At 43.6% G+C, this 26,530-nt stretch overlaps 1 protein-coding gene across 4 annotated transcripts in view; it reads left to right on the forward strand.

The window, feature by feature from the left end:
• CARS2 (cysteinyl-tRNA synthetase 2, mitochondrial) overlaps positions 1 to 25,048 on the forward strand; it is a 34,186-nt gene extending 9,138 nt beyond the window's left edge. For 3 of the 4 annotated variants that reach the window (XM_066176764.1, XM_066176765.1, XM_066176768.1), the window contains 10 exons: positions 32 to 115; positions 2,498 to 2,627; positions 4,919 to 5,052; positions 6,507 to 6,574; positions 9,137 to 9,203; positions 13,966 to 14,104; positions 16,113 to 16,236; positions 18,089 to 18,187; positions 20,540 to 20,800; positions 23,531 to 25,048. In XM_066176764.1, coding sequence (XP_066032861.1) covers positions 32 to 115; positions 2,498 to 2,627; positions 4,919 to 5,052; positions 6,507 to 6,574; positions 9,137 to 9,203; positions 13,966 to 14,104; positions 16,113 to 16,236; positions 18,089 to 18,187; positions 20,540 to 20,800; positions 23,531 to 23,605 — 1,181 coding nt within the window. In that variant the 3' untranslated portion in view covers positions 23,606 to 25,048. The remainder of the gene's footprint in view (positions 1 to 31; positions 116 to 2,497; positions 2,628 to 4,918; positions 5,053 to 6,506; positions 6,575 to 9,136; positions 9,204 to 13,965; positions 14,105 to 16,112; positions 16,237 to 18,088; positions 18,188 to 20,539; positions 20,801 to 23,530) is intronic. The other variant, XM_066176767.1, reaches the window with a different exon arrangement.
• Positions 25,049 to 26,530: the final 1,482 nt, after the last annotated feature.

The following is a 26,530-nucleotide window of genomic DNA, read 5'->3' on the forward strand; positions in this document are numbered from 1 at the left end:
GCTATACAACTGAACATTTCTTTTGTATTAGGCAATGTTTATTTTGATGTTAAATCCTGGGGAAAAAGATATGGAGTGTTAACTGCTATTAACCCTGATACCCAAGATGAAGCAGGTAAGTTCGTGGCACCAGCTTGTTTGTGTTAATACATTGTTTGAATGTATTTTGCATCTATGTGCAAACTTTCATTCTACAGTCTGAAACAGTTTTCTAACCCATTGTGTGTAGCTAACTTTCTGCTTAATTAAGATGACAGTGCTTTCGTAGTTATTTTTTGAGGCACTCACTGTTGCCAGTGCAGGAGGAAACTTGGTTTTTCTTTTTCCTTTCATCCTTCCCTCTAAACCTTTGTTCTGGTACCTTGGAACAATTAAGATTCTTAAGCAGTTTTAATTAAATACTTGGCAGTGGTACATAGAAACTTCACAGTGAGGTGGTGTCCTTGCTGTTGCACTCGCCAGCAGTGAGGTACTCAAGGGCAAACACGAGAAAACTTCACCTACTGTGTTATTGTTGGGGCAGTTACACTGCTAACTGGATGAATTGCTTCCTTCCTTACTTGTCACTGGGCTAAGCAGCCTCTTTGTGTGAGGGTGAGCAATCTCTTCATAGGCTGTGCCAGAGCAGGCCTATACCTTGGGCTGTGAGGATTTTGCTGCAATTCCTGCTTTGCAGGATTGCTGAACCTCTCTGTAGTTTCTGTAAGGATCTGATCAGGTCTCTGCATCAGAGGATTTGATGCAGGTCTTCTGCATTCTTTTGCAAACTAAAGTCCAGTACTTCACAATTTAAAAAAAAAAAATCTGTTTGTAATTACTGAAAATGCCGTGGAGACTGATGCTCAGGTGCAGACAACTTCTCACAGTTCTGCTCTGGAGTTGTTTCAGCATTACAGCTCACAGAGGGAATGTGTCTTGTCAACAGTTATTTAGAGGTAATTATTGACTGCAGAGAGCCAGCAGCCTCCTGGACTGCACAGGGAGGAGCATTGCCAGCAGGTCAGTGGAGCTGATTTCTTCCCTGCTCAGCACTGGTGAGACAGGCCTGGAGTGTCTGGTGCTGGGCTCCCCAGAGCAGCAGTGCTATGGACATGGTGGAGAAAGGCCAGCAAAGGGCCACAAATGATGGAGGGTACTGGCTTATGAGGAAAAGCGATAGAGCTTGGACCACTCAACCTGGAGAAGAGAAGGCTCAGGGGAATCCAGCCATGTGTACTCATACTGATGGAGGGAATAGAGCAGATGGAACCAGGCTTTTCTCAGTGGTGCTTGGTGACAGCAAGAGGCACTGATCACAACTTGAAACATGGGAAATTCCATTTAAAGCTAAGAAAAATCCTTTTTACCCTGAGGATGGTTAATGCAAACCATGTTGCTCAGAGAGGCTGTGGAGTCTCCATCCTTGGTGATAATCAAAGCCTGACTGGACACCATCCTGGGCAGGCTGCTGTAGCTACACCTGCTCTGAGCAGGGGGTTAGATTAGACTGTCCCCAGCTGTGCCTTCTAGCCTCAGCTGCGATTATGTGTTTTACCCTGCTTCCCCTCTAGTCACAACTAAATGTGTTCTTACGTCTAAAGATTTTGACACTTGTTTTGCTTAAAACTGAGAAGTTGAAGAGTACTCTTTTGTAGCAGTACATGCAAAAAAGGGCAAAAGAGGGTTGCAGTCAGCAGATAACTGATCAGTCAGTATCTAGTGGCAATCTAGTAAAAGAGCCCAGGTGAAGATTCAGTGGATAAAACTAGGGTTATATTTCTGTCTCTTTAGTTCTTCGGAATTTTGAGTTGTATGATTCGAAGTGTAAGGTCATGTATTTGTCAGAGAGAAAGTCCAGAGTCTAGAACCCTGTTCTGTGTGTTTGATTGGAGGTTAGGAGTCAGCAGAGATGACCAGTCCTGCAGTATTGTGACAAAAACTACTGCATCCTTGGCAATGTAGTGAAGGAAGGAGCAAAAAAGCTGAGAGGGGAAACCTTTGTAGAGAACTCATTGGTGCAAACAGTACTGAAAAATTGCTGCTGTCCAAGAATAGTTTTGATTCCCGCTGTGTGCCTTTTTTTATAAAATATAAACCACAAAGTACTTGTCTCCCAGAGAAAAAACTGTGGGGTGTTTGTTTGTTTGTGTGTTTTGGTTTTGTTTTATTACCTTTTCTGTTGCACTGCAGTCAATTTGTCCTGGGGAAACTGGCTGATATGGAACTAAATGAATGAAAAATCGGGCAAACCAGGGAAGGATTAAAGGACTGATAGGATAGGATGTATTAAGGAATCTTGAATCCATCTTTGTAGCATGTCAAAATCTATTTCAATATTCCAATATTTCAATTTTCCCCTGTATAAGGGGGAAGAGAGGGAAGTTGTAGTGAAAAGAAGTTGATTGAAGTGGGTTAAAATCAGAGTAGTTCACTAAACACACATTTCATCCTGCTTTCATTTGGTCATTTTTTTTTTCTTTGAGACATACCCCATTAACAAATCACTTACTCTTGCCAGTTGATTCTGATAAACGACATGGTAAAGATTTTGCCCTGTGGAAGGCTGCCAAGCCTCAAGAGCTATCTTGGAATTCTCCCTGGGGAAAAGGACGACCTGGATGGCACATTGAATGTTCCACAATATCAAGGTCAGATTTCTTGGATTTTCATAAATCCAATGCTATTTTTTGTTTTCAGTCACAGTACAATGGTAGCAGCAGTATTGAAAGTGTTTTCTAATCGGGAGATAGTACTGTTTTTAATGTGACCATTTTATGCAACTTGGGATGTCACATGTGGCCCAGATAAACTCTGCTTCACCTTACTGTCACAGCTGTCTCTATGTTTTGGCGCCTTAAGTTAGACTTGGTGCTTAAAATATGGCACACAGGATCACACAGTTGATTAGCAGTCTTTTAGCTTGAACTGAGTAACCAAAGGTTTGGTGAAAGTTATGGTACCTCTCTCATTTGCTTCCCTTCTACTTCTAGCAGTCTTCATCAGACCTAGTTCAGGATGTAGGTGTCAGGAGGACAGGGTGTGGGATTCCAGCTTGATCTGTGAGATCTTGCTGGCCTTAACTTATGAGCAGCTGTGGACGTTCATGCTACTAATCAAAGTGTTATTCAGCTTTCTTGCTGAGTAGTGTTTTGCTTGCAGTTGGTTTGATGTAATTTGCTCTTAATTTAAAGTTTTATTTTCACCACAGGAGAAGAAGTCTTCTCTCCTGGAAGATTGATAGTATACTTAGTTTTGCATTAGTCTCAAATCTTTTTTTGGAAGCTAATAACAAATAGTTTAGATCTGACCTTGTTTAGCTTAAATTTTCAGCTAAAGCTGAAAGGAGGTAGAAACAGCTGCTTTAGGTTTCTCTTTCATATGCTTTTCTGGTGCACTTGGGATTGTTAGTCATTTCTACCTGCTTGTGAGAAGTGTTTATAAGGGTGATTTTCTGTCTGTAAATAGTTTCAGCATGGTGAGGCAGCTCTTAAAGCAATCAAAGTGCACAAAATCATGCTGTGTTTGATGTGTTTGATGTACAACCTCTGACAGAAGTGCACAGATAAGAAATGCCAGTTACAACATGGCCTGTCTGCTAAGGCAGTGCTGTTTATAGCCTGCATTTCTTTTTGTAAAAATGTATTTTACTGAGGCTGGTTGAGGCTCCTGCCATATAAATAAAAGCTGACCCATGGAGAGCATAAGTGTAGTAATCTTGGACTGTGAAAAATGGAGAGCTTACTTTGGTAAGTGACCTAAAACAATTTGCTGTCCCAGTCAGCGGTTGAAGGCTGGTTTTTAAGCAATACTTGCTTAGCTGTCTGTTTTGCCAAGTATCTCAAAGCACTTTAACTAAGTTAGATTAATTAATTTTGAGAAGTCTGTGAATGAGGAACCTCTGGTCTCTAGAGCTGCCCTGGAGGAGGGAATCCCTTGCTTCGACCTCCTCAGGTCTGATCTTCTCTCTGCATTTTTCCTTGTGGTGAGGTGGGCAGTTCCTCCTGTCCTTCTGCATTTGGCAGATCCATCTGTCACCTCTCTCCAGCTCTTAGTGGTTTTGTTGGAGGAAACAGCAAGTGGCACAGGGGAAGGTGAGGGTTGGTCCTGGGAAGATTTGTGCTTTAGCTGGTTTTGAAGCAGGCAGGAGCAGAGAAGGATGAACTTGGGAGATGGTGACAGCCGCTCTTTCTTCGCTCCTTTCTTCTCTTCCTTGTCTTTTCCTCCTGTGCCCCAACAGCTTCTGCAAAGCCATCATGTGGCACAGTGTTAGCAGGGTGTTTTGTCTCAAAAGGGGACCAAAGTATTAATGTTTAGCCAGCTAGCAGGAGCAGCTTGTTAAGGTGACATATGGGAGGCCTGTGTGTTTGTCTGTAAGCCTTGCATTTTTCCCTGCTTGAACACTCCTGGGTTTCTGAGCAGTTAAGGCTGACTCACATCCCTGTGAGGGTGTCAGTGTAATCTTTATTTAACAGGGAGGCAAAATAAAGTTGCTAACCTGCCCAGCTTGACCTGACTGCACACACTATTGTCTGAATTCTTATAGGATAGGTACAAGATAAGGAAGAGTGATACCAAATTTATAGAAATAAGTTGGTAGGTTTGCACATAAAGGCACCTGTCCGATACTGAAATTGTAGCAGAACAAGGAAAGGAGACATCCTGCTTGCCATCCTTTAAACTAAGGTAGAAAAGTAATTGCTTCTACTAAGGAGAAGTAATTGTGATACAGATACTGTCCTGATACAGATACGGGTCCTATCCATACAAGTTCTGCTCCTGTTTTGGTATCCAAGATGTTTGTAAAGTCTCGTTTTAAAAATGGCAGTTACTAATTTTTTACCCTTAAATTTATGTTGTTTCATCTTATTCTTTTCTGCATTTCTTTTTACAAAAGGCTTTTGTGGTGTTCTGCTTACTGATCAGGAAAATATTGTTACAGTGCAGTGTTTGGAAAGCAGCTGGACATTCATAGTGGTGGAATAGATCTTGCATTTCCTCATCATGAAAATGAAATTGCACAGTGTGAGGTGTATCATCAGTGTGAGCAATGGGGGAATTACTTTTTGCATTCTGGTAAGTAAAATACTGATCGCTTGAGAGGCTTGTACAAATACAAGAGTTTGGGTTTTTTAAGTTTGGCATTTCATGCTATGAAAACACGTTACACTGCCTGGCATTATGTGGAACTGCTCTTTGCTCCCTCTGCATAAAGGTGCTTCATTCAGTGAAGTTTGCTGTACAGTGCTTTGAACTACGTAACTGATGGCTCTAGTGCTGTTCCCATTGATGGAAACCTTGACATTTGTTCTTCCTGTTGCAGTCATGGTAGTTCTGGATGGACAGCTGAAGTCAATAGAAAGTCAGGTTCAAGTCTGCTGCCTCTTTTGCTGATTAGTATTTTGGGCAGGATGTCTCTGTGAACTCTTGGAGCTGCTTCTCTGAGTAGAAGAGCTGCAGAGTTAAGCCTGTGGTACACTCTGGGAATTACATGAGCTTTCATTTTTATATATTTGTACTGTATGGGATGAATACTGAATTCTAGTTTCAGTTCCCAGTGTAGAGCCTGTTGTAAATCAATAGCAGTTGTCCAGAGGCTGGTGCATCCTGCAGGGTGTGCTTTGTTCCCAAGGCACTGTGGAATCCTTTGCACTTCCACTGAGATGCACTGTTACTGCCAAGTGGAGCCTTCTGTTGACAAACTGGTGAATCTGGCTTTTCAAACTTGGAACTGAAACTGTAGGGGAAATATTTTTTATATCAGCTAAATAAAGAGAAGTCAATTGAAAAAAAAAAGGAGAACTTAATTCCAAGGGCAATTTGTACACTGAGGTTCTCTAGGAGCTGACAGATTGCATTCGTTAAGTCAAAAAGTCTTGCTGCAGGATGATGGTGTGAATTATTTAGGGCAAATGAATCAGCTTCAGAAACAATTTATTCTGCTAACAGACTTCAGAATTTTAGCAGCTCAGAATTGGAGGAGCAATCCCCATTAGAGGAAGAAAATCCCTGCACTGGGGATAAATCTTATAAGGACTTTATTTTTAGACTACTTGTACTCTGGGAAGAGTGCCAAAGTGAAGTTATGAAAATCCTTGTATTTTGTGTTCTTGAATGAAATCATTCTAAGTACTGAAACTCTTGGAAGAGGGATATTAATTCAAATTCAGATGTTACCAGTACCTTTTTAGGAAAACGCAATCTAACTATTTTAAGCTTGTCTGCCTGAAGTTAAGTAAGTCAGTATTTAGGCACCTTTGTGAAAGAGAAAAAGTAATCTTACCCAGGCTCTTCCCCTTCTCCCAGGAGAATTTTGGCTGTGGGTTTTACTTGAGTCACAAGAGCTGCAGGTGTCCACCTCTGTCTGACAGCCTGAATGTGTATGTATCCATCAGAGCATGTGCTGCCTCCAACATTTATAATGTCTCAGTGCAGTCTTTCTCATTTGCTCCTTATTCAGAAGCATACTTGTTTATCCTGATTAATTCCTTTTTTTTTTTTTTTTTTTTTTTTTTTTTTTTTTACTATAGGGCATTTGCATGTTAAAGGAAGTCAAGAAAAAATGTCAAAGTCATTAAAAAACTACATAACAATTAAGGTAATTTCTTTGTTTGAATTGAAGCAATTTTGTAGGTTTGTAATATGTAAATATTAATCATAGCCCTCTTCTGAGAAAACTTTGGAGTGTGTGCTTATGCTGCAGTGTTTCTCTAGTACTTTGTTACTGTAAGTGTGGATCTAGGATTCCTGCTCAGATTCATGGTTTGCTTATGACAATGGATCTTGCTGAGCTGAGACTGTTTCTAGGAAGGAGCAGATTTTGTGCCCAGTACCAGAATCCTGCGCTATAGATTTGTGGTTGGACTTGACAGTCTCAAGGGGTCTTTTCCAGCCTGAATGATTCTGTTCTGTAGTAATTGGTTCTCATCGGTCTGTTCTTAATAGTGCTTTGAAAAAGCATGAGCTTGGAAAAGAGTGGATGTTTTTCCTTGTCCTTCTTCAGGTGAAATGGGACATAATGTCAGTGTTTTGTCAGGAAGCTGCTGGGTATCCTGAACCACACTATTGCAGCAGTCTCTCCCATTACCCCTTATTTCTGTACAGTGATCTTGCTAATGCACAGAAGCTTTGCCTTTTGATACCCACGAGCCACATGACTATGTCATATTTCACTGTGTCCCCAGGTCTTTGGTGTGGCCCAGAGCAGGGTTTCTCTGCCAGTTGTGTGTGATACAGCTCTGTGTGGTTCTGGGATGGCTCCTGTGGTGGCTGATGCCTACTTCTGGAATAGGGTGATTTCCTTCCTTTAGGCAAAGCTTGGGAAGCTGCTTTTGGCATATATGTTCCCCTTTGCCCTCTTGGAGACAATTAATTAAAATTCCTTTAAAAAGAAGTTCAATATGAGCTGCTTTATTTTTAAGTCTTCCGATGCTGTCTGGGTACAGTTAAGCCCTGTTTCCCAGGAGCTCACAATTTTCACAGAAATCTCACAAGTCTCAGCAGATGTTGTAGACAGGGTGGAGAAATGACCACAAATGCAGTACATGGAGTTAAAAGCTGCATATAAAAATGTTCCCCTCCATGTTTCCAATGGTGGCACAGCTTGTGTTGAGGAAACAAATATTTCAGGCCTGTCTTTCCTTGTAGGTCTCTGCTTTTCATGTCTGCCCTTACACATGGCTAACAAGTATTAATCCTTCCTGAGAAGTGATTTTCAGTCCAGTGAAACATTTTTTTCCATGTACAGCTGCCTTGCACCTTGGAAGTTAAGCCCTACATGGAAGGTTGGATGCCTGTGCCAAAAGAGGGGAAGTTTGTCCAGGATCTTCCTTTGGTCCAGCCAGTGGCCACCTGCATCCCAGGCTGTCACCTGGACACAGCAGCTTCCTTTTTTTAATAGCTGTTAATTCTGACCCCAAAAATCAAAGAGATTTTGATAACACAGGACCAAGCAACCTGCTTTTAAAGAGCTGTGATTTTTCATCTGTTCTCTGTTTTTAAGGAAATGCCGAGTTGTTTTTTCTAGTTTGGATGGTCCTTTCCCAAATTTGAATTTACTTCCGTACTGTACTCGTATTGCACTACCTCTGTATATTAGTGTAAAGCTTCTGGGCATATTTGGTACACTCATTTATATCCAGCTTATTTAAAAAACCCACAACAAACAAACGAACACCCACCAAAACAATCAGTATCACTCTTTCTTGATTGTGATTAACTCAATTATTTCTATTTTCACGTGAGAGACAGAACATTGCCAATGCTTTTCCACTGTTCAGGCTGGTTTAATCTTGTACCAGAAATCTTATTTCAAAATGTGAGATTTAAGCAAATGACACTTTCCATATTTTCTCACTTGTACTGGCTTCTTATGATTTTTGTGGCACTTCAGTGATCCTCACCAGTTTGCAAATTAAAAAAAAAAAACAAACCAGAAGTGCAATAGTCACAGTCAATCTACCAGTCTCCAGCTTTTCTGAGAGCAGGGTTGGAAGTGATTGAATGTTTTATTAGTGTACCTTCCTTCCAATTTAAATAGTTCATTATACTATTAATATAAATTAATTGCACTAGTAGTAATACTAATAGTTTACTGTTTACTGGAGTAAATTATTTGTAAAGCCAAATAAATATTAGAGTGGAGTTTATTAGGCTTCATAATTAACACTGATAACTCTTTTTATATTGCTAGGATTCATATTTGTGTTTCTTCATATTCTAGTCCTGCAGAAAAAGTACACTTATTTTCTTTTTGATGAAATCTTTTTTTTTTGGTAAAGTTTGCAAAACTCAGGGGCTTTCCTTTCTGTAAGATTGTACCCCAGTCTTAGTCCGATAATTTCATTTTGGGGTTTTTTTTTTGCAAAGTAATTGTTTGTTTGTATGTTTGATTGTACTTGCAAAGTAATTTTCACCATCTTATACTGGACATTGTGTGTATATTTATATCTTGTATATATGTATGCACATCTATCTTTTATGGAATTGAACTTTATTTAGTTCAGATTTTAAAGCAGTGTTAGAGTTTAAAGATCTTATGCCTATCTTACATTGCAAAGATGTGTTATTTGTCATATTAGTTTGAAAAGCAAGGGGGTGGAAGAGCTCCTGGAGAAATTGATATCATGGCTAAAGCTGTCTTTTTGTGCATGGAGTTTAGGATTTCCTGAAGAAATGTTCGTCAGACCAGTTCAGAATGTTTTGTTTGCGTGGCAGATACAGCTCAGGTAAGGAAAAGCCCCTTCCCTGTTGAGGCGTGGTGGCTTTCCCACCCCCGCCCCGGCTGGCGCTGCAGAGGCAGAGCTCGCCCTGTGGGGCCGGGCAGTTCCCGGGATCCAGTGGGGGGAAAGGTTTTGGTGGTGCTCTGTGGGGCTGCTCTTTGGCTAACATCCAGAAAATCGTCTTTACTGAGCACAGTAAATATGGCTAAAAATAACCATTCATGTAAATACCTTCCCGAGCTGCAGTTAGTTGTGACTCTCAGTTAATTGCACTTTTAATTAATGAATCACCTCTGTCTCTGATTTGCATCTGTGGTAGTTGTATTGCAGTCACGATCAGCTGTTTTTGGAGAAATACCTAGATGGAACTGTGACTTATATTACTGTAGGGTATGATGAGGGCTGGCTAATAATTCTTTATCTCCTGCTGTTGTTACCATTTTTGTCCTGTGGAGTTCCTGATTGTTAAGGCAGTTGTGTGGTGCAGAGCAGCTCGCTCAGACCAGCACATGATAACCTAATGAACATCTTAGCCTGGCAGATCATCTCTCTGCTGGTGGGGAGAGGTGTGGGAGGATTTTTTCCGCTTCCCTGTCTACTCCATTGTGTTTCCAGTGGGTAGATGCTACTTTTAGGTGGAAGAGGTTTTCATATGTCTGTGTTCTTACCAGTTTATTTGGGCCTGCCAAAAGCAGATGGGAGTTCCTTAACCACTGCTGGGTCACTTGGCTTGTTGGCTGTCCTGGCACGGCAAGGGGATGGTGGAGCATGGGGCAGCAGCTGCTGTGGTGTTTCAGTGGGCCTCTGTCTGCATTGGATAAAGCACCTGTAGCAGTGTGACTGTGAGTGCTTGTGTGGCCAAAGCTCTGGGGCATTGCTCGTGCCTGTCAGCCGGCAGTGGGCTGCCAGCCTTTTTAGTCATGCAGATACTGGACTGAGGAGTCCTTCTGCTTGTTACTACTGCTAGCTGCCTTGCAGGAGCCCCCCATGTGATCTTCCTGGTGGATCCTCCCTCTCCCAGGACAGTTGAAAGCATGAGGAATGGCATAGATCCCTGCAATATTTCAAAGCATGGGATAGTAAAGAGAGAGGTGGTTATTAACTTCCCCTCCACTGTGATAGAGAGAGAGGAGTGCATCCAATTGGAAGATCTGCTGCAGAACAGCATCCTGTTTGGGGCAGGCAGTGGATTGGTGGCATGCTTGGCTGTTTTGGAATGATGCTGCAGGGCAATTGCACACTTGGCTGATTTCCTCTTTTAGGAGATGAAATACCTTGAGTACACTTAAATGGCTTCCTGGCTGGGGGCACTTGGGAGTTGTGAACAAATGTGTGTTTAAAACAAAAGAAAAGACTAACATGTACTACACTGTCATATATATATATTTGTCATGTAAACATGAGCTAAATGTCTGGTAGTTTCTAATCTTGCCTCTGGACAAGGAATGGCACTGGAGTCCTGCAGTGGAGGGTACCTGCAGACTTCCTTCATGCCCTGTCAGCTGACTGCATTTGAACCTGTGCTTTTTGCATTACTTCCGGGATAAACACCTTCCCCAGGTCAAAAAAAGAGCACTACCTGTGTGGATGTGGGTGGCTTTGATGAAAGGACATGGTGGTGTAATATCACAGTATAAGCCAGTTGGCAGGTAAGGGCTGCTTGGAAGTCTGCACTTGCCACCTCCACCTTATGAGGCCGTGTGCACTGTTAGCTTCCCAATAAAGAGCCAGAGTCAGTCTCTGTCGAGCCAGGTACTCACCGTGCTGCCTGTCAGCTTGTGTCCCTGCTATCAATTCACTTTGGTCTAAACATAAGTTTACTGCACTCCTTCTCATCTTGCTGTCTGCTCATATTTTTATTGAAAGTGAGATCCCAAGCACCTTCTGTTTGTTTCTTAAAAGGTTTTTATAGCCTAGACCCATGAGTGATGGTTCCTGCCATCCCTACCTGCCAAAGAAAGCTTTTCGTAAAATTCAGCTTTGGGGATCAGGTGGTGCCACAAAGATTGGATTGAATCTGTAAAAAAGATCTTTTTAGGCATGTGGATGAGGGTTGGGAATGGCTCATGCTTGATACTGTGGTTTCTTGGGCTTGGAATGGGCCTATTTTGTAGTCTTGACTGCCCCCTGTCTCTGTGTGTGCTGACAGGCACAAGTAGAGACAAATGTGACTCCAGACTGCCCCAGCCTTGAAAGGAGCAAGGGTTGAAAGGGGTGTGTGCAGGGAGGTGCATGTGTTTTGTGGGAGTGGAGTCCCTTCCTGTGATGATCATTGTCAGAGGGAGCATAAGGCTGCATGCCTTGCTTGTGGGGAAGAGGAGAAAAGCTGGAGAGAAGAGACTTTGATCATCCTTCCATGATGTATTTCTGCATGGAGTTCCTCTGCTTCATCACCCTCTCTGCCTGCTTGGGGTGGTGGGGCAGAGCTGTTCGGGGTGTAGCTGAGCTCTGGGGCAGTGGTGATTGTCTGGGCATTTTGCTTTGGCTGGTGCCTCTGGTTGTTTGCTTCTTGGCCTGAATCACCACCCTGTGGCACATCTGAGGCTGTTGGGGAAAGGGTTCCTAGGTACCCCAGGCAGCAGCTTGGTCACCCTCCACCAGTGTGCCAGCTGCTTCTGAATGCAGCTTGAAAGGAGAGGTGCCATCTCTGAAGTCCGTGAGGCAGCACTTCTCCTCTTGCATCTCATCAGCAGTGGCTTCACTTTATGCAGTGAAGGGCAGGGCATGTGAACCCTGCCACAGGCAGTGGGGCTCTGTCTCCAAAATGCTTTCCTAGTCCCCAGAAATGCTCTGGTGATTTTGTGAACCTGCGTGAACTGCAGTGTTCTGACCCCTCTGCTGTGTAATTCCTTGTTGGTGCTAAGAAACAAATGTTTTGTAATTTGATGATGCTTTGGTGATGTTGTCGGTGGCAAAGGAGGGAAGGAGTGGGGAACACAGTGAAGGTTTATAGGGCCAGGCTTGCCTGTGCTGCGTTGTGTGTTTGCAGTGCCTGCAGCAGCAGTTTAGGAGTATGCCCTGAACTGGGGATGAAGAGTGGCTTGAACCAAAGCAGGTTTCATCAGGATAAACTTTTATCAAGTATTGCTTGCAGCATTCTTGTAACCAGGTTAATCAACTGAGTAATCCTAGTGGATATAAATGATCACTGTCAGTGTCTCACTGTGTTGTAGAGGTCTGTACATTGGTCTTTTTGAAAACTGAGTAAAGCTTGATTTAATGAGGCAGTAATGCAGATCTTTAATTATACACAAGTGAAAAATCTGACAAATACAGGTTTAAACAGTTAAGCTTCCTTGGGATTTAGGCTAATGGAACTGAGATCAGGTCTCACATCTGGCTGCTTTTTCCCTCTTACATCTGTCCTCTTGGTAAGACTGTCTGCTCTTAAGAGTCTGTCTGGGCAGTATTGGGTAATTCTACAAAGCAGTTGGATGTACCATGGGCAGGACCAGACGAGCTTTCTGTGGAAACTGTGGGTGATGCTCAATGCTGATGATACTAGAAATATGCTGTCAGCTGTATTTTGGATGTACCTTATTGCAGAGGTCAGGTATGCAACAGTGAAGCAATGCTGCACTGACTCTGAACGGCTCCAGTGTGATACTGGGGGAAGGAATCCATCCATTCAAACTTAGGCCTGTCCTAGGTGGACACAACTTCCACTGCAGTCAAGTGAGCTCTCTTATGTGGTGGCCAAAAGCTTTTCTACAGAGAATTGCACATTACTGACAAATTAAAAAAACCCTCTCACTGATAACAATTCCCAGTAAAAGTAACAGTGAGCTAGTCTGGCACCTGCACTTTACAGGGTGCAGGCAAGGTGAGAGGAGCCTGCTGAGGTCCTGCCAAGAGGGGTGGACTCTGGAAGGTCCCAAAGTGGAATTGCCTGCCAAAGCTAAGGTCTCCCTGAATGCAGTGGGGATGTCTGTGTGCATGGATGACTTGTTAGTGGTAGGGCTGATGTTTCTGCAGCTGGTGGAAGAGAAGCTCTGCAGGGTTCCTGTATAGCACATCTCATCATGAGTGGAGCTCAGCTGTGGATGCAAGGATCATTTACCTTGGAAGTTTTATCTTTCTTTCCAGTGGCCATAAGAGGCTTTGGTATGTGTGAGTGTGATGAATCCCACCCTAGACATGCCCTTATGAATCTAATCAATTTGTATTTTCTCTAAAAATAACTTTCTCAAAGTGATATGGTCAGTTTAGCTTTGATGTTGTGAGGGAAATGTTCAGGAGCTGGACCACAAATTTTAGGTTCATCTACATTTTAGATGCTGGTGAAGCGGCCCTTTAAACAGAGTCAGTGGTGAGGATTAGGCCTCTTTGAACATTTCCAATTACAGATTGTGTCTACCTAAATTAGAACAGGCACAAAATTAGAAGTGTATGTTGCCATCACTAGAACACTTAGAAGTATATTAAATCGTAATGCTTTAGATTGATAACTTTGCAGAGAGATTCAATAATGGAAAAAAATTAAAGTTAAAAAGCGATTGCTTCAGTAAACTTCCAGATTCAACTTTTTTAATCAGTTTGATACGTTTTCCAGTAGGTTATACTTTTTCATATGTAGTGATTGTCTTTTATATTGATTTAATTAATCTAGTGTGCATGAAGAATTGAGCTTTTAATTAAATGTGCAATTATTTGTAAGAGGTTCGCTATACAAATAACAACAAACTTCTCCTTTGTCTCCAAATACTGTTCCTATGTATGACTGACAACATTCTCTCCATCATAATGCTCTAATTTCTTTTTTTCTTAGCAGTAGAATTTAGTGAGGAGAGCATGGAAGATGCAAAGAACCTTCTTCAGGCAATCTCCTCATTTATTAGAGATGCAAATGATTATATAAAAGGACAGCTGGTGTGTGACCCTGTTAGAGAAGACATATTATGGGAAAAGTAAGTGCACCTCATGTATCTTAAAAGATTGTGATTATGTGAGCAGTAGTTCACTGACAGACTCAGAGGTTCTGTTTAAGAAGCAGGAAAAGAAGGACTAAGGAGCAGTCCTCCCTCCCATCCCACAAACCAAGGGCAGGTTTTTTTAAAAACTCTCTTTCTAGCCAGCTGTTTTTGGTCATATTTTGCTACACTCAGTTCATTGTGTTTTTAAGGTCTGTTACTTATCTAGTGTGCCTGTCCCTACACAGGCATCTTCGCCCCTCAAGTGCAGTGTCGGAGGCAAAGCTCTGGCCGTTGTGAGGCTCCCCAGTTCATAAGAAGAGCTGGGCAGTAGTGGCTGGAGAAGAAGGAGGATGACTGAAGAGTGACACACCTTGGGCACATGAACTTGTAATCAAGCTGGCTGGCACTGTGGTGTGCAGCAGAGGAGAGGAGGGGCTGCTGAGAGATTGGCCATGGGCAGGGATGTCACAGGGAAGGAGGCAGTTACCATTGCTGTGACCCTGACAACGGTGAGGAGAATCCTTTGGAGTCCATTATGAAAACCAGATTATCTTCAGGACTGAGATGTGCTGTGTGTTGGGTGCAAAGCTGAGAGCAGGAGCACAGTGCTCTGGAGTCAGGGTAGGAGGGCGTTGAGTGCCCTGAAGCAAGGTTAGTGCAGGCAGCTCAGGGCTGTAGAATCAGAGGAGAGACAGTCTGTGCTGTAGAGGTGAGAGGCAGCTTCCCTGTGGCTCAGGTACCTCACTCTTGGGGAAGCTTGTGGCTGCACTGAGGGTTGCAAGGGGCGCTGGAGCATGTTACAGGAAAGTGGAGTTGCATTATCTGGTTGTGGTATTCGGCAAAAGCAAACCATTCAGCAGGAGGCTGCAGGAGATCTGTTAGTGCAAGATAAAGCTGAGAGGCATGAGGAAGTCGAAATGGATAATCAGTAGGGGATGTGTGGGAGGGCACAACTTGTGTATTCCTAGGTGTAAAAACAACCAAAATGAAACAAAGCTCTTCATTAGCAAAGTGTTAGATACTCAGTGAAGAGGGGGATGCTTGCAGGGAAAAGTGTTGGGAGGAATGAATTAGAACAGCAGCCATCTAGTATCTGAGGGGAGGTAGGCATTTCAGGCAAAAAAAATTCAGAGACAGGCAAAATAAGGCTCAGGGGTGCCCCAGAGATGCTAGGAAAGCTTAAGGTTCCCCAGCTAACCCTGCTCCTTGCACTTTTTTGGGAAATGGCATCCTTGGGCCAGCACTGTCAAGCTCTGGTTTGCCTGGCTGTGTATAGGAGCATGCTGCCAGCAGCTCTTTGTAGCTCCCCATTTATCCCAGCTGCTCTCCTCCTCTCCCTCTTCAAGTGGCTGCAGCTGGTGGCACTGGTTCTCTGGTGAACGGTGCTGGTTGCCCATTGGCTTTTGGCACTGTTACACAAATGGTCCCACTGCACCTTTCCATCTGGGCCATGGTGAGTGGAATCCCTTGAGAGTGGGATTGGGCTCTCCTGGGAAATGAGGAGGCAGTGCTTACTTCTGAGATGGATCCTGACAACAGGATTCTTGGCCAACCCCGGGACAGCTTTCTTGCCAGGCACTGGAGTGCTGCCTGTGATGTGCCTTTGGAAGAGAAGCATGCTGTTAGCATGATTAATGGGCTGCTGGAAAAAAACCCCAGAACTCAGTAAGATCTTTGATGTGCTTAATATCAGCCTCATTTTCCATCTGTTTTTAGATGATTTAAGGCAAACTTTGCTCTGTTGTTGTTGGCCCCTCTGATTAACCATGTATATTTATTGAAAGGATGTAACACTTAGGATTTTTGACATGCATGAAATTTTTCCCTTCGCAGCAGAAGATATATTCTCCCTGATGAGTGTAGCACTGCCCATCACAGGACAGCTGGGAAGGAGATGGCAGTGTCCTTCTGATGACTCCCTCTGGCTGAATCGCTGAATGAATTCAGCACACTGCTGGCATCTTGTTTGTCTTATCTTAAATGTTACCTTTTCTTCTTGAAGGCTAGCCAACACAAAAGTAACCGTGAAGGCTGCATTTGCAGATGACTTTGACACCTCCAGGGCTGTTGCAGCAATTATGGACCTCATTCACCATGGCAACAGACAGCTTAAGGCCGTTACTAAGGTAACCCATTAGGATACAGAGATCAGAAAATGACAGCTGTCCACTGTCCTACTGCTTAATGCAGACGGATTAGTTTATTGTTCACATAAGAAACCAGCAGAAACAAAGCTCCATAAATTGTTGACCTTAGTGGAGCCCATTTGTCCTGACCCTATCACAGGAATTGTGCATGGCTATTGTTTTGTGCTTTGTTGTGGCCAGAGGATGTTTCTTTCCTGCTGCCCTATATTATTTATACCTAAAGCTTTTGAAAGGCCTGAAGCTGTTGTGACATGCTGCTAATTTTAGTGCTGGTTCTGTGTTCTTACCCTGCTTCTTTGCTTAATATCCATGCACAGAAATTAAGCTAAATGGAGAAGTGGTGGGGGGTGGTTGCTGCAGGGGCTTTGGCTGGCAGCCCCAGGTGCACTGGACAGTCTTGGTGGCGAGTTCAGTGTTGGGGACTGAGTGGCTTCTGCTGTTGGTAGACTGTAACTGGCATCAGCATTCCTGCATGAGTCTGTCTTCAGGTGGCTTTTGGCAAATTAAGACCCTGTTAAGATCTCTCATGGTGATGCAAAGGAAGCACCTGGTAAGGACAAGACTTGAGCAATAAACACTGTCTGAAGCACTTCTGAGTTCTCCACTTACCAACAGCTCCCTTTGTCACTCAAGGTGAGCAACTCAGCCTTGTTGCTGTGCTCCTCGAGTACTGGGAGTACTGGTATCATCATGTTCACCATGTTTGTGCAGTAAAAGAAATGTGTACATGGTAATGACTGGTTTTAAGAGAGAGCATGTTGGTTTAGAAATCCTGCCTCTCTCTGTTTTGGCGTTGGCTTTAAATTCTGTCCTTAGCGTTATCTTTACAAATTGACTCTCTGGGTGAATCCCTGATCTGAAACACTTTGCAGCAGGGATCTGTAATGGCATTGCCACCCCTAAATACAGCTACTCCCATTTTGTCGGTCACTGCTTGTTCCCCCTGAATTCCTCTGTTTTGTTGACAATGGGATGGGATATTTGTGGGGCAGCAGACTGGAATTTCTGGTTGAAGTGGTGGAGATTTTCTGGGTACAGCCCAGCTGTCTGGAGTGTTCCCTCTTTATTATGAGTGTAGTTTTTCTCCTTAAAAACTGTAAGTAAAATCACATAACTACTTATTTCTCTCTTTAGCCTTCCTGCTAAGCATTTCTCACCTTAGATGGCACGCTCCTGTTCCTTTCTCCCAGTGGCCTGCTCCAGCTCTTCCCAGTTCTGAAGATGTCAGATAAAATCCAGTACCAGCTGCTGATTTGCTTGTGCATCTCATCACTCTTATTTTTTAGGCAAGGGTTAGTCCCTTAAATTACTCCTCAGTCTGTCATTTAATCCTTATTTTATTGCTGCTGATTGCTGGTGCTGCCAGGGCATGACAAAATGCCATACGCTATCTCAAAGTGGTCTCCGCATGGATCAAATCAATGAGATAGTCAAAGAATTTTTTTTAATCTTTTATATTATAAGTGCCCATGATTGTGGGATTTTGTTCTTTTTATTTTGTTTCCATACACACAGCCCTTTCATGCCCAGAAGTGCTATTTTTAGTTCTAATTTACTGCACACATATACTGTGTGGCTGCTTCTCGCATCTCTCCTCGCTGCGCAGGCTGGTGATAAGCTCTTCCCTTCCCTTGTTTACTTAAATCCCTTCCCTTTGTGCTGTGAGGTGCTTTTATATCTCTCTAAGATTGCCTGTCTGAGCAGGTGTTCCTGGTGGAGGTAGATCTTTATAATTAGTAATAGTTTTCCCTTGTGGACTAGGCTACAGAGAGATGCTGGGTTCTGTAATATATATTGACTGGACAATCTCTTTTGAGTGTTTTCTAAACAGGATGCTGGATCTCCTAGAAGCTCTGTTGTGTATGGAAGCATTATTTCCTATATAGAAGGCTTTTTCAATGCCCTTGGGATGTCCTTTGGAGAAACACAGGTAATGAAATATCTCTGCTATGTGTTCGAGGATATGGTAGCAGCCCCTGTGTTGTTTCATAGAGTGCTTTCTGAAAGCATCAGATGTAACAAAGTTATTTATGGTTTTAGTAAACCTTTCTGCACTGCTTGCAGTTTCTCCTCTGTTGCTTTAGGAGAGTGTATGAGCAGGTGGAACAAAGTGTGGGCTTTTTAGTTCTTGGAGATACTCTCACATGACCCCTGCACAAGTTTTGCTGTGGAAATGAAAGATTGAGAAATGAAACAGCCTTTCTTGTCCCTTATCCAGGTAGCCCCAGGCATGCAGCTTGCCAGGAGCAGTCCCTGACCACAGTGGGTCCTGGCATGTGTGCTGTGTGGGAGAGGACTGCCTGGCCTGGATACTGCTGTGCTAAGAGTGCAGAGGACACAGGGCAGTGGTGTTTGGGCCCCCTCATTTGGATGTTTGCATGTAGTCTGTGGGTCTGTCTTGCTCCTGGGCTGGAATTCATCTCAGCTAATCAGCCTAATGTAGCTGCCTGTGCTTCTGAAGTCATCAGTGGGGATGCTAAGGAATGGCTCATCTCAGTCTAGTGGCTGTATACAATAAGAGCACCTGTCTCTCCCTCTGCACTGGCAAGAGAAGATCTTATCCACAGGGAAGTAAGATGAATTCATCTGGAAAGGTGATGAGTGAAAACCATCGTGCCTGTTTTAGAGCTGGGAAGCTTTTGCTCTCCCAAAGAGTGCAGAGTGTTGAGTGTATTGCAGGTGCAGCTGGGGCCAATCTGTGGAAAGCAAGGGCCAGAAATTTGAGGTCAGCCCTGAGAGGCTACGCAGTGGTTTATGTGGCAATCAGACTGGTTCATCTCCTAAAACTGCTCGTCCTTTTGAAGGCTCTCACTCCAGTGGGTGCCTGGTTTGAACTCCTGCAAAGGTGTTGGTAGAGGCGTATTTCTTGCTCCCATCATCATGGCTTTCCCTTTTGGATTTAAGTATTTATCCTGCCAAAGGTTACTATATGGAGCGTTCCTGGCACTTAGATTTATTACCTTTTTCAATCTCATAAAATTTTTCTTTAGTATGGCTACATGTTTTGAAAGCTTGGGGAATTCACTGCATTACACACTCTTATCTTCAATAGCTTCCCCCTCACCTCCTCATCCTGCTCCTCTTTGTCAGTGACCTCTGCAACTCTGCTCCCTTTGGTTTCCATCCTGCTATTTGGTGACTAAGCCCAGTCCCTTCTGGCTTTAATTACTCAGCTGCTCGTCTGCTCCCGGATGATGTTGCTGCCAGGAGCTTTGCCCATGGCCTTGGTGTGCTTTGCTTTCCCACTTGTGTCTTAGTGATAAAACACTGTGGTGTTCTCTTGTTTGTTGGAGATTTGTTCTTTTCCTCCCCCTTGGGAGTTTGCCTCTAATGAGAAACAGGGATGGTCTCTCTGCCAAGAGTGAGACCAGGAGCCTGGCTGTGGCAGTGATGAGGAGTGGCCTTCCTCCTCAGCTGACTCCCAAGCTCCTGTCCTGGCAGCTGTTGGAGCAGGACTCCGTAGGAGTGAGTCTGTTCCCTTCCTGAGGCATTGACCAGTGAGACTCCTGCCAAGCCAGAGGAGGCCGAGGGAGCTTGGAAGTGGCTGAGGGGAGGAAGGGACTCGGCTGCAGCCAGGAAACACCCACATCCTGTGTGCAGTAGCTGCTGCTTCTGTCAGGTTTTTTTGAGTGGCTGAAACTTTGGGTAAGGTGGATCAGATGAAAGTTCTGTGGATTTGGGAAGGGTTTCTGTAGGTGAAAGGAGAAAGGATAGGATGGACTAGAGACTTAAGGCCAAAATACTTACTTTTCTTGGTTTGTTTCCTGAAGGAGGCCTGGAACTCAAAGACAGAGTAAGGGGCTGATGTATTCTCTGTCTTTGGACTTTTACAGCCAAGGAGCTGTCTGAGCTGGTGGCTAGGCTTTCCTTGCTCTGTTGGATTCCTCTTGCCAGGCCTTTCTTATATTAACTTGTCTGATCCCTTTTCAAGTTATGCACACTTCTGGCAACTTTGAGGTTTCTTGTGGCGATGAGTTCCCCACTTGGGTTATGCAGTGTGTCGTGTTCATGTGAGAGCGCTCTGCTCCAAGCTAAATGCTTTCTTGTGCAGGAATATGCTGAATTACTTCCAAGTGTGACTCCACCCTAACCTTTTGTCCAGCATTAGTGAGATGGTGATTTTAATCCTATCAATATAAGGAAGATGCACAACCAAGAGAGGTGATAAGGCCTCACATTGCTATGGAGATGGGGTTGGTTTTTTTAATACCATACTCAGATGTTTGTAAAGCAGAACATCTGTTTGATGTTTAGATGATCAAATACCTGTTTTGATTTCTAGGTGGCTTTGGGAGGAGACAAGTCTGCAGTGCTCTCCAGTGTCATTGAGGAGCTGGTGAGGTTCCGCATGAAGGTCCGGCATTACGCGCTGGCTCTGCCGGAAACAGCAGACACTGTGCCAGGGGAGAGTGCTGCAGGAGCCGAGGAACCCAAACAGGAGCAGAAGGAAAAGAGGAAGCAGTTAATGCGTGAGAGAAAGCCCCTCTTGGAGGCTTGTGACAGTCTGCGTGGAGACCTTGCTGCCTTTGGAATCCACATAAAGGTAGAAGGCAGTAACCTTCTTTGTGAGACTCTCAGTCACTTTTTAAGACAATGCATATTTTTGTCTTTCATTCCCCTTCAGCAGCTTGTGGCCTTGTGCCCTGCTCCCTGTGTGACTGCAGTAGCAGGAGATGGAAGTCAAGCCCTTGTCTGGCAGTACTGCTGCCTTCTCTTCTGCTCCCCCTCAGCTTTGTGTCTCCATGCAAGCCACTGAAAATTTCATAATATTCAGGAATCCCTAAGTTGCTCAAGTTCAGTCCAGAAGGAAGGGCATGAGTAATGTGTGCAGTCTTAAGAAAGATTGCAAAGGAACTAGAAAGTAAACCGAGATGACTTGTGAAAAGAATGCCTTCCTTCTACCTACCCCACACTCTCCACCAAAAATAAGTCTTCATGAGAAAGCTTCTTCCATCTTCAGCAGCTTCATTCCCAATTGTTCCTGAGTCACAGGGACTTTGCCCGATTCCTGTACTGCTCCTCTCTCCTCATCCTGCTTTATACTTCTAGCCTACACCTAATGCCGGTGTTCTTTTCCATTATCTCAATGGCATCTCTGGCTCAAGAGAAAAGACCCTCTATGGCATTATTGCTTTCTCCTGGTTCCAAGGACCTGCATTACTTCTTTGAAGTGCTGCTTCTTCCAGTTCCTCTTGGTCGTTGCCCTTCCTGCCTCTGTGAGGCGAGGGTCAGTGTTGCTCCTTGAGTGCAGAATAATCCTCCACATTCTCTCCCTCCTTCCAGTTTATACTGTTCACTTTTCCTTTGCTTGGGAACTGATCCTGGCAAGTCTGGTTGCGTCGTTTTACCAGTGGGAGGATGGAAAGCACAATGACATCAGGGAGTGAGAGAAGCTCCAGCTGCTGAGTGTGAAGGCTGTCACTGTTCAGTGCTCCTGTGAGCACAGCGTGGTCGGCTCCCTCCTCTCTCGGGTGACAGCGAGCGTGCCAATGCAGACAGGGTGAGGGCCAGAGCGTGGTGGGGGTGGTGGTGAGCTGCAGCTGTAAAAGGAAGGGAAGCTGCAACATCTGCTTCCTTTAACTTGTTTGTAAATCCCCACTACACTCACCAGTCAAGCAAGTTTGCAAATCCAAACAACTGTGCTGAGACAAAGTCTTGGAGAAGCAGCCTGCCTTTTCATCTATGGGAAAAATGCTGCAGCCCCACCTCCATCCTTTCACAGATCTGTTTTGGTTTGTTTTTAAAGGGATTTACATTTGAAAACCCCACAAATTAGTCTGAGCCAGTATTCAATCCATTCATTTTAAAAAATGTAGTAACCTGAAGCTCAGCATAATCTGTCCCCGGAATAGATTGCTCCAGAAGACAAAGCACACGTGCACTGATGAGCACATACACAGCAAGCATCTGAAGCTGAACTCCTGCTTTTTTTGCTGATACTGTGAAAGTATCCAAAGGTGTGTTGTCAAGTTAGCTCACAGCTTTTGCAGATCCCAAGGAGTCCTGTAAATTGAGTGATGCCCCTCTGCAATTCCTCACAGAGGCTCACCAAAGCACTTGTGCAAGAGGACACAGCCTGCACAAAGCAGGGCTCTCCCCAGCCTCATGAGTCTGCCTGGCTGGGTCAGCTGATGCCAAAAATGCCCTGGTAAAACAGGACCTAACAGGGGTCCTGCTTGCCTAGTAAGTGCTAGAGGAAGTTACATGAATTTCTCATTTCTGCCCAGCCCCTCGTTTCCACAAAATGTTTGAGCCTCACACTGTGCATGCATTAATGCCAACACACTGCTCTCTGTCACCTGATGCTCGAGCAAGCCAGCAACTTCTGAAGTCCATGTGCAGGAGGAAAAGCAGTGGAACAGATGAAACAGACAAGCCTCAGCTCCACCTGTGCAGACTAGGAACCCCCCTGGTTTGAGGCAGGGCAGGGAGGTGGTGGCTCAAATAGAAACCTAATTTTCTTAAAAGTCAGCTTTGTAGAAAGGGTAGTTTCTCCTTCAGGTTCTGTCTTGTGATTTCCTTACTCTCGTTTCTTCTGTCAGGTTGCTCGTTGCAAAGGATGTTGGCTGAAGTTATGTAACTTGCAACAGCCTGATTAAAAAAAGTCCATGGTGTCTTTTCTTGTCATTGTAGCATGCTTGGAAGCTATGCTACTGAAATGTAGTAACTGGATATTTAGGGGTGAAAAAGTTTTCATCTTCATGTAAAAAAAAAAAGATTCAACAATTCCAGCTGCTCATGAGTCAAGGCTTATGGAACGTTGTTGTGTGTCCATGTTCAGATTAACTATTATTTTCAACCATTGCAATCAAACAGCTGGTTCTAGATAGAATGCTCAATTTAGCTGTAATATTACCTTTTAAAAGTATGACTGTATTGCATTACAGATACTAAAATCAACAGGCTTCTGTCCTGAGGTCAGATCAAACATGTTCAGCAATATATTCTTATTTATTGAGCGTGTTTTTTCAGGGATATGAGCCATTGAGACTTGAAAATACGATTCCATGAGTTAAGTGTAGCTACTCATGTGAGAGGCTGCACCCCGCTGCAGCATCCCACACCAAAGAGGTGACATTTCTACTGTATATTTCTTCCCTCTGAGCAAGGGAAAAATGTCTAGTTTTGTTTTACAGCTCTGAGCATTGTTAGTAGCAGTGGCATTCCTGTGAGATTGTACTGCCACCTCTTTTGCCCAGCTTTGCTGAGTGAATCTTGGTTAAAAACCTGTGATCCAGTCTGGCAGGACTGACCTCTTTACTTTTTTTTGCAGGACAGAGCTGCTGTTTCAACCTGGGAAATTGTGGAAGGAGGACAGACAGAGAAGCAGACTGAGAAAAAAAGCTGATCCTTCAGTCTTGGACTTGTTTTTTATTTCAGCTGCTTTGGCAACTGTTGTAAATACTAATTCTTTCAAAATAAAATCTGTTGAACAGAATGGGTAAAACGATAGCATATAATTTGAGCAAAACTGTTGGCACAAGTACTTGGTAAATAAATACAGGCCTTGCAGCACAGGTGGTGGAAGCATCCAGAATAGAAGGCAGGAGAGGAGCAGCTGCACTGACTTAACACAGACATGGGTCTGTTCTACTGCAGGAGCTGCCCCAGCCCAAATGCTCTGTCATCTCCCCCATGTTGCTGACCTGACACAGACTTTAAACATACTGAAGGCAGAGGCAAGAACTTTAAGGTGAAAACACTTAGTTTTATGCCTGTTGGTTTGACAAGTCTCTTCCTCTCAGACATAGAAAGGGACATACTTTTAACCTTGAAGTATTTCCTTACTGTGGTGGTGCTGCTTTGATCCTGTGAAACCTTTACCTGTAATATGATGGTATCCAGTTACCTGTAAGGCTTGGTATCTTCTGTTTGCTTTTGCACAGAATACAAGGAGAGTTCTCTAGCACTGGGAGTGCAGCACACTCAGGATCTCTCCAGAATTGGGAAGATAAAATAGGATGTATATACATTAATACAAAGTATGTTTAGTTTTTACCTGTTCAGTTACCTTTTTGCTGGCCCTGGCTGCTGTGGCTGTGGGCAAAAGTGCAGAAGCCCTCTCCTGCACTTGAGGTGACCTGTGTTGATACAGGTACCTGCACTTTCTTTAAATCAATTTGTGAAAACGTAAGAACCAGGAATGTGGGTTCATCTGCAAGGCACTTGTGTGCTTTCAAAGTATCTGTTCAGAAGGATAAAGGCTTTCTTTTATTCTGTTGAGAATAAATGTGTAGCTATTTTTCTGCTCCCTTTCTCCATTATCTGGACTTCCAGAGAAGAGTGGGGTGTGTCTTCATTCAGTACTGGGGCACAGGTGCTTATTTGACACAGCTGGTATTGTACATTGGCTCCTGGCAGTGTTGTTCTAGCAAAACGGAGTGAATGGTGAGCAGCAGCTCGGCTGCTGTGTGAAATGGGATGGGCACACACCAAACAAAGTCCAGTCAATTTGCTATTATTTTTATTTCCTACCAAAAGAAACTGCTACATTTCCAGAATGTTTAAAAATTGTAACAATTTGTATACATTGGTGAATAACAGTTACAACTCCTGTGTAGCTTTAAAACCAACACGGCTGGTTGAAATCTGTACTGAGCTCTGTTGATTAACTTCGCCTACATGTCATTTAGATTATAATATCACTGATGTTCTAATTACAAGAAAAAAATCACTTATTTTAAAGGCAGTAGCTATTTTAAAATCAGTTTTAACTTTCTGATTTAATTTAAAAGTAGTCAGGTTTCTCAAATACATTTAAGGGGGGGAAATAATAGCTTAAGTTTCCCCAAAGATGCAGACAGTTTACAAAACTGCTTAAATTAAACACTAAAACCTAATTTCTTAAGAGTAGTCTGTGAACCCTCATAGAGCAACACAAGCAAACACTTAAAAACCTATTTTAAAAATAGGCAACTGGTTTAAAAAGAAAAATGCATCAGGGTGAGGTAGTAGTCACAGTGCATCCAGAAATACCAACTCATATTCCCTATGAAGGGAAATACTTGGAGTAGCCTTTCTGATTCTGGGTGCTTTCTGCAGGCAACTATTGCAAGGAATGAGAACAGTGTGACTGGTCAGTGAGACACCACATTCCAGCTGAGAGCACTGCAGGAGTGGCTGTGCTGAGCAGGGAATGTCTCCTGCAATAACTGGATGCGTTATGTGCTTGTTCCGGCGCTTTAATGAGCAGGAACAGCTGGAGCTGGATTGGAGGTTCAAGGGCAGTACCCATTTAAATTGACTTTGCATGAACTTGCCTCCCTCTCTACTCTGGATCAATTCCTACCAGCCTTGACTAAATCTCCAAAAACTTAAGGAATGGTCCTGTGTAAAATCCCACTGAAGTTCTGCGTTACGCCTAATGCTCAGCTGCTCTGTCTGTGCCAGATCAGTGTGGCTGACAGTGTCTGTCCATCCTGCAAAGATCAAGTAAAAGCCTCTATGCTTTTTGCCCTAAACACTCCTGCTTTTTGCAGTACTAAGTACTGCACCTGAAGCTCAAACACCAACCTCCTTATTTCTGTTCCTGCCTTTGACTTGCAGCGCACACTGCCCTGAAGGTACAGGTACGAGCTGTGGGCTGCCTTTTGTTCTTTCAACTTGTATTCCCGCTGCCTCCTGGCTGTCCACCTACAGATGTGTGTGCTGGGCTGCTCTGAGCTCTAACCCAGCAAGCAACTGGAGTCTTAAAAGCACTTCACTCTTCTGTGATCTCTGAGAGCTGAACCAGTTCTGCTGGCTATCACCGAGTTTCTTGCCCCGCCTAGTACCTCTCCAAATGACCATTCATTGTATTGAGTCAAGACCAGATATAGAAACAGAAATCCATGTCTTTTTCAGGAAAGCCTAATTATTGTTTAATGAATTTAACTGCTAAGATACCTATAGCATATCTTTATTCTTCCAAGGGGGAACCTTTTAAAAAAAGCAACAAGACATTACAGGAAGGGATGCCTTGCCCAAATGAATGCTGCCTCTGGGACCGAGAACGGGAAAAGGCAACTAATTACATTCAAAATCTACAGCAACTCTCATGCATTCCCTTTCCAAAGAGGCTTGCTTTTTGCTTCTTACTATACTAGCATGGCAAAAAATGAAGTGCAATAGCTAATTCTAGACAGAGGGTCTAAGAATGACAAGTGACAACCTTGGTGAAATCCAAGAAATTCAGTTGAGCTGGTGGAAGAATTTTATCTAAATATCAAGTGCATTTTTTTTTGCTGTTCACACTTTAGTTATTGCTCAATAACTATCAAAAAGAACAGAGGAA

Source organism: Chamaea fasciata, unplaced genomic scaffold (assembly GCF_029207755.1).
Source record: "Chamaea fasciata isolate MVZ Bird 193981 ecotype frontalis unplaced genomic scaffold, bChaFas1.0.hap1 SCAF_2, whole genome shotgun sequence".
In the NCBI taxonomy this organism is placed as follows: Eukaryota; Metazoa; Chordata; class Aves; order Passeriformes; family Sylviidae; genus Chamaea; species Chamaea fasciata.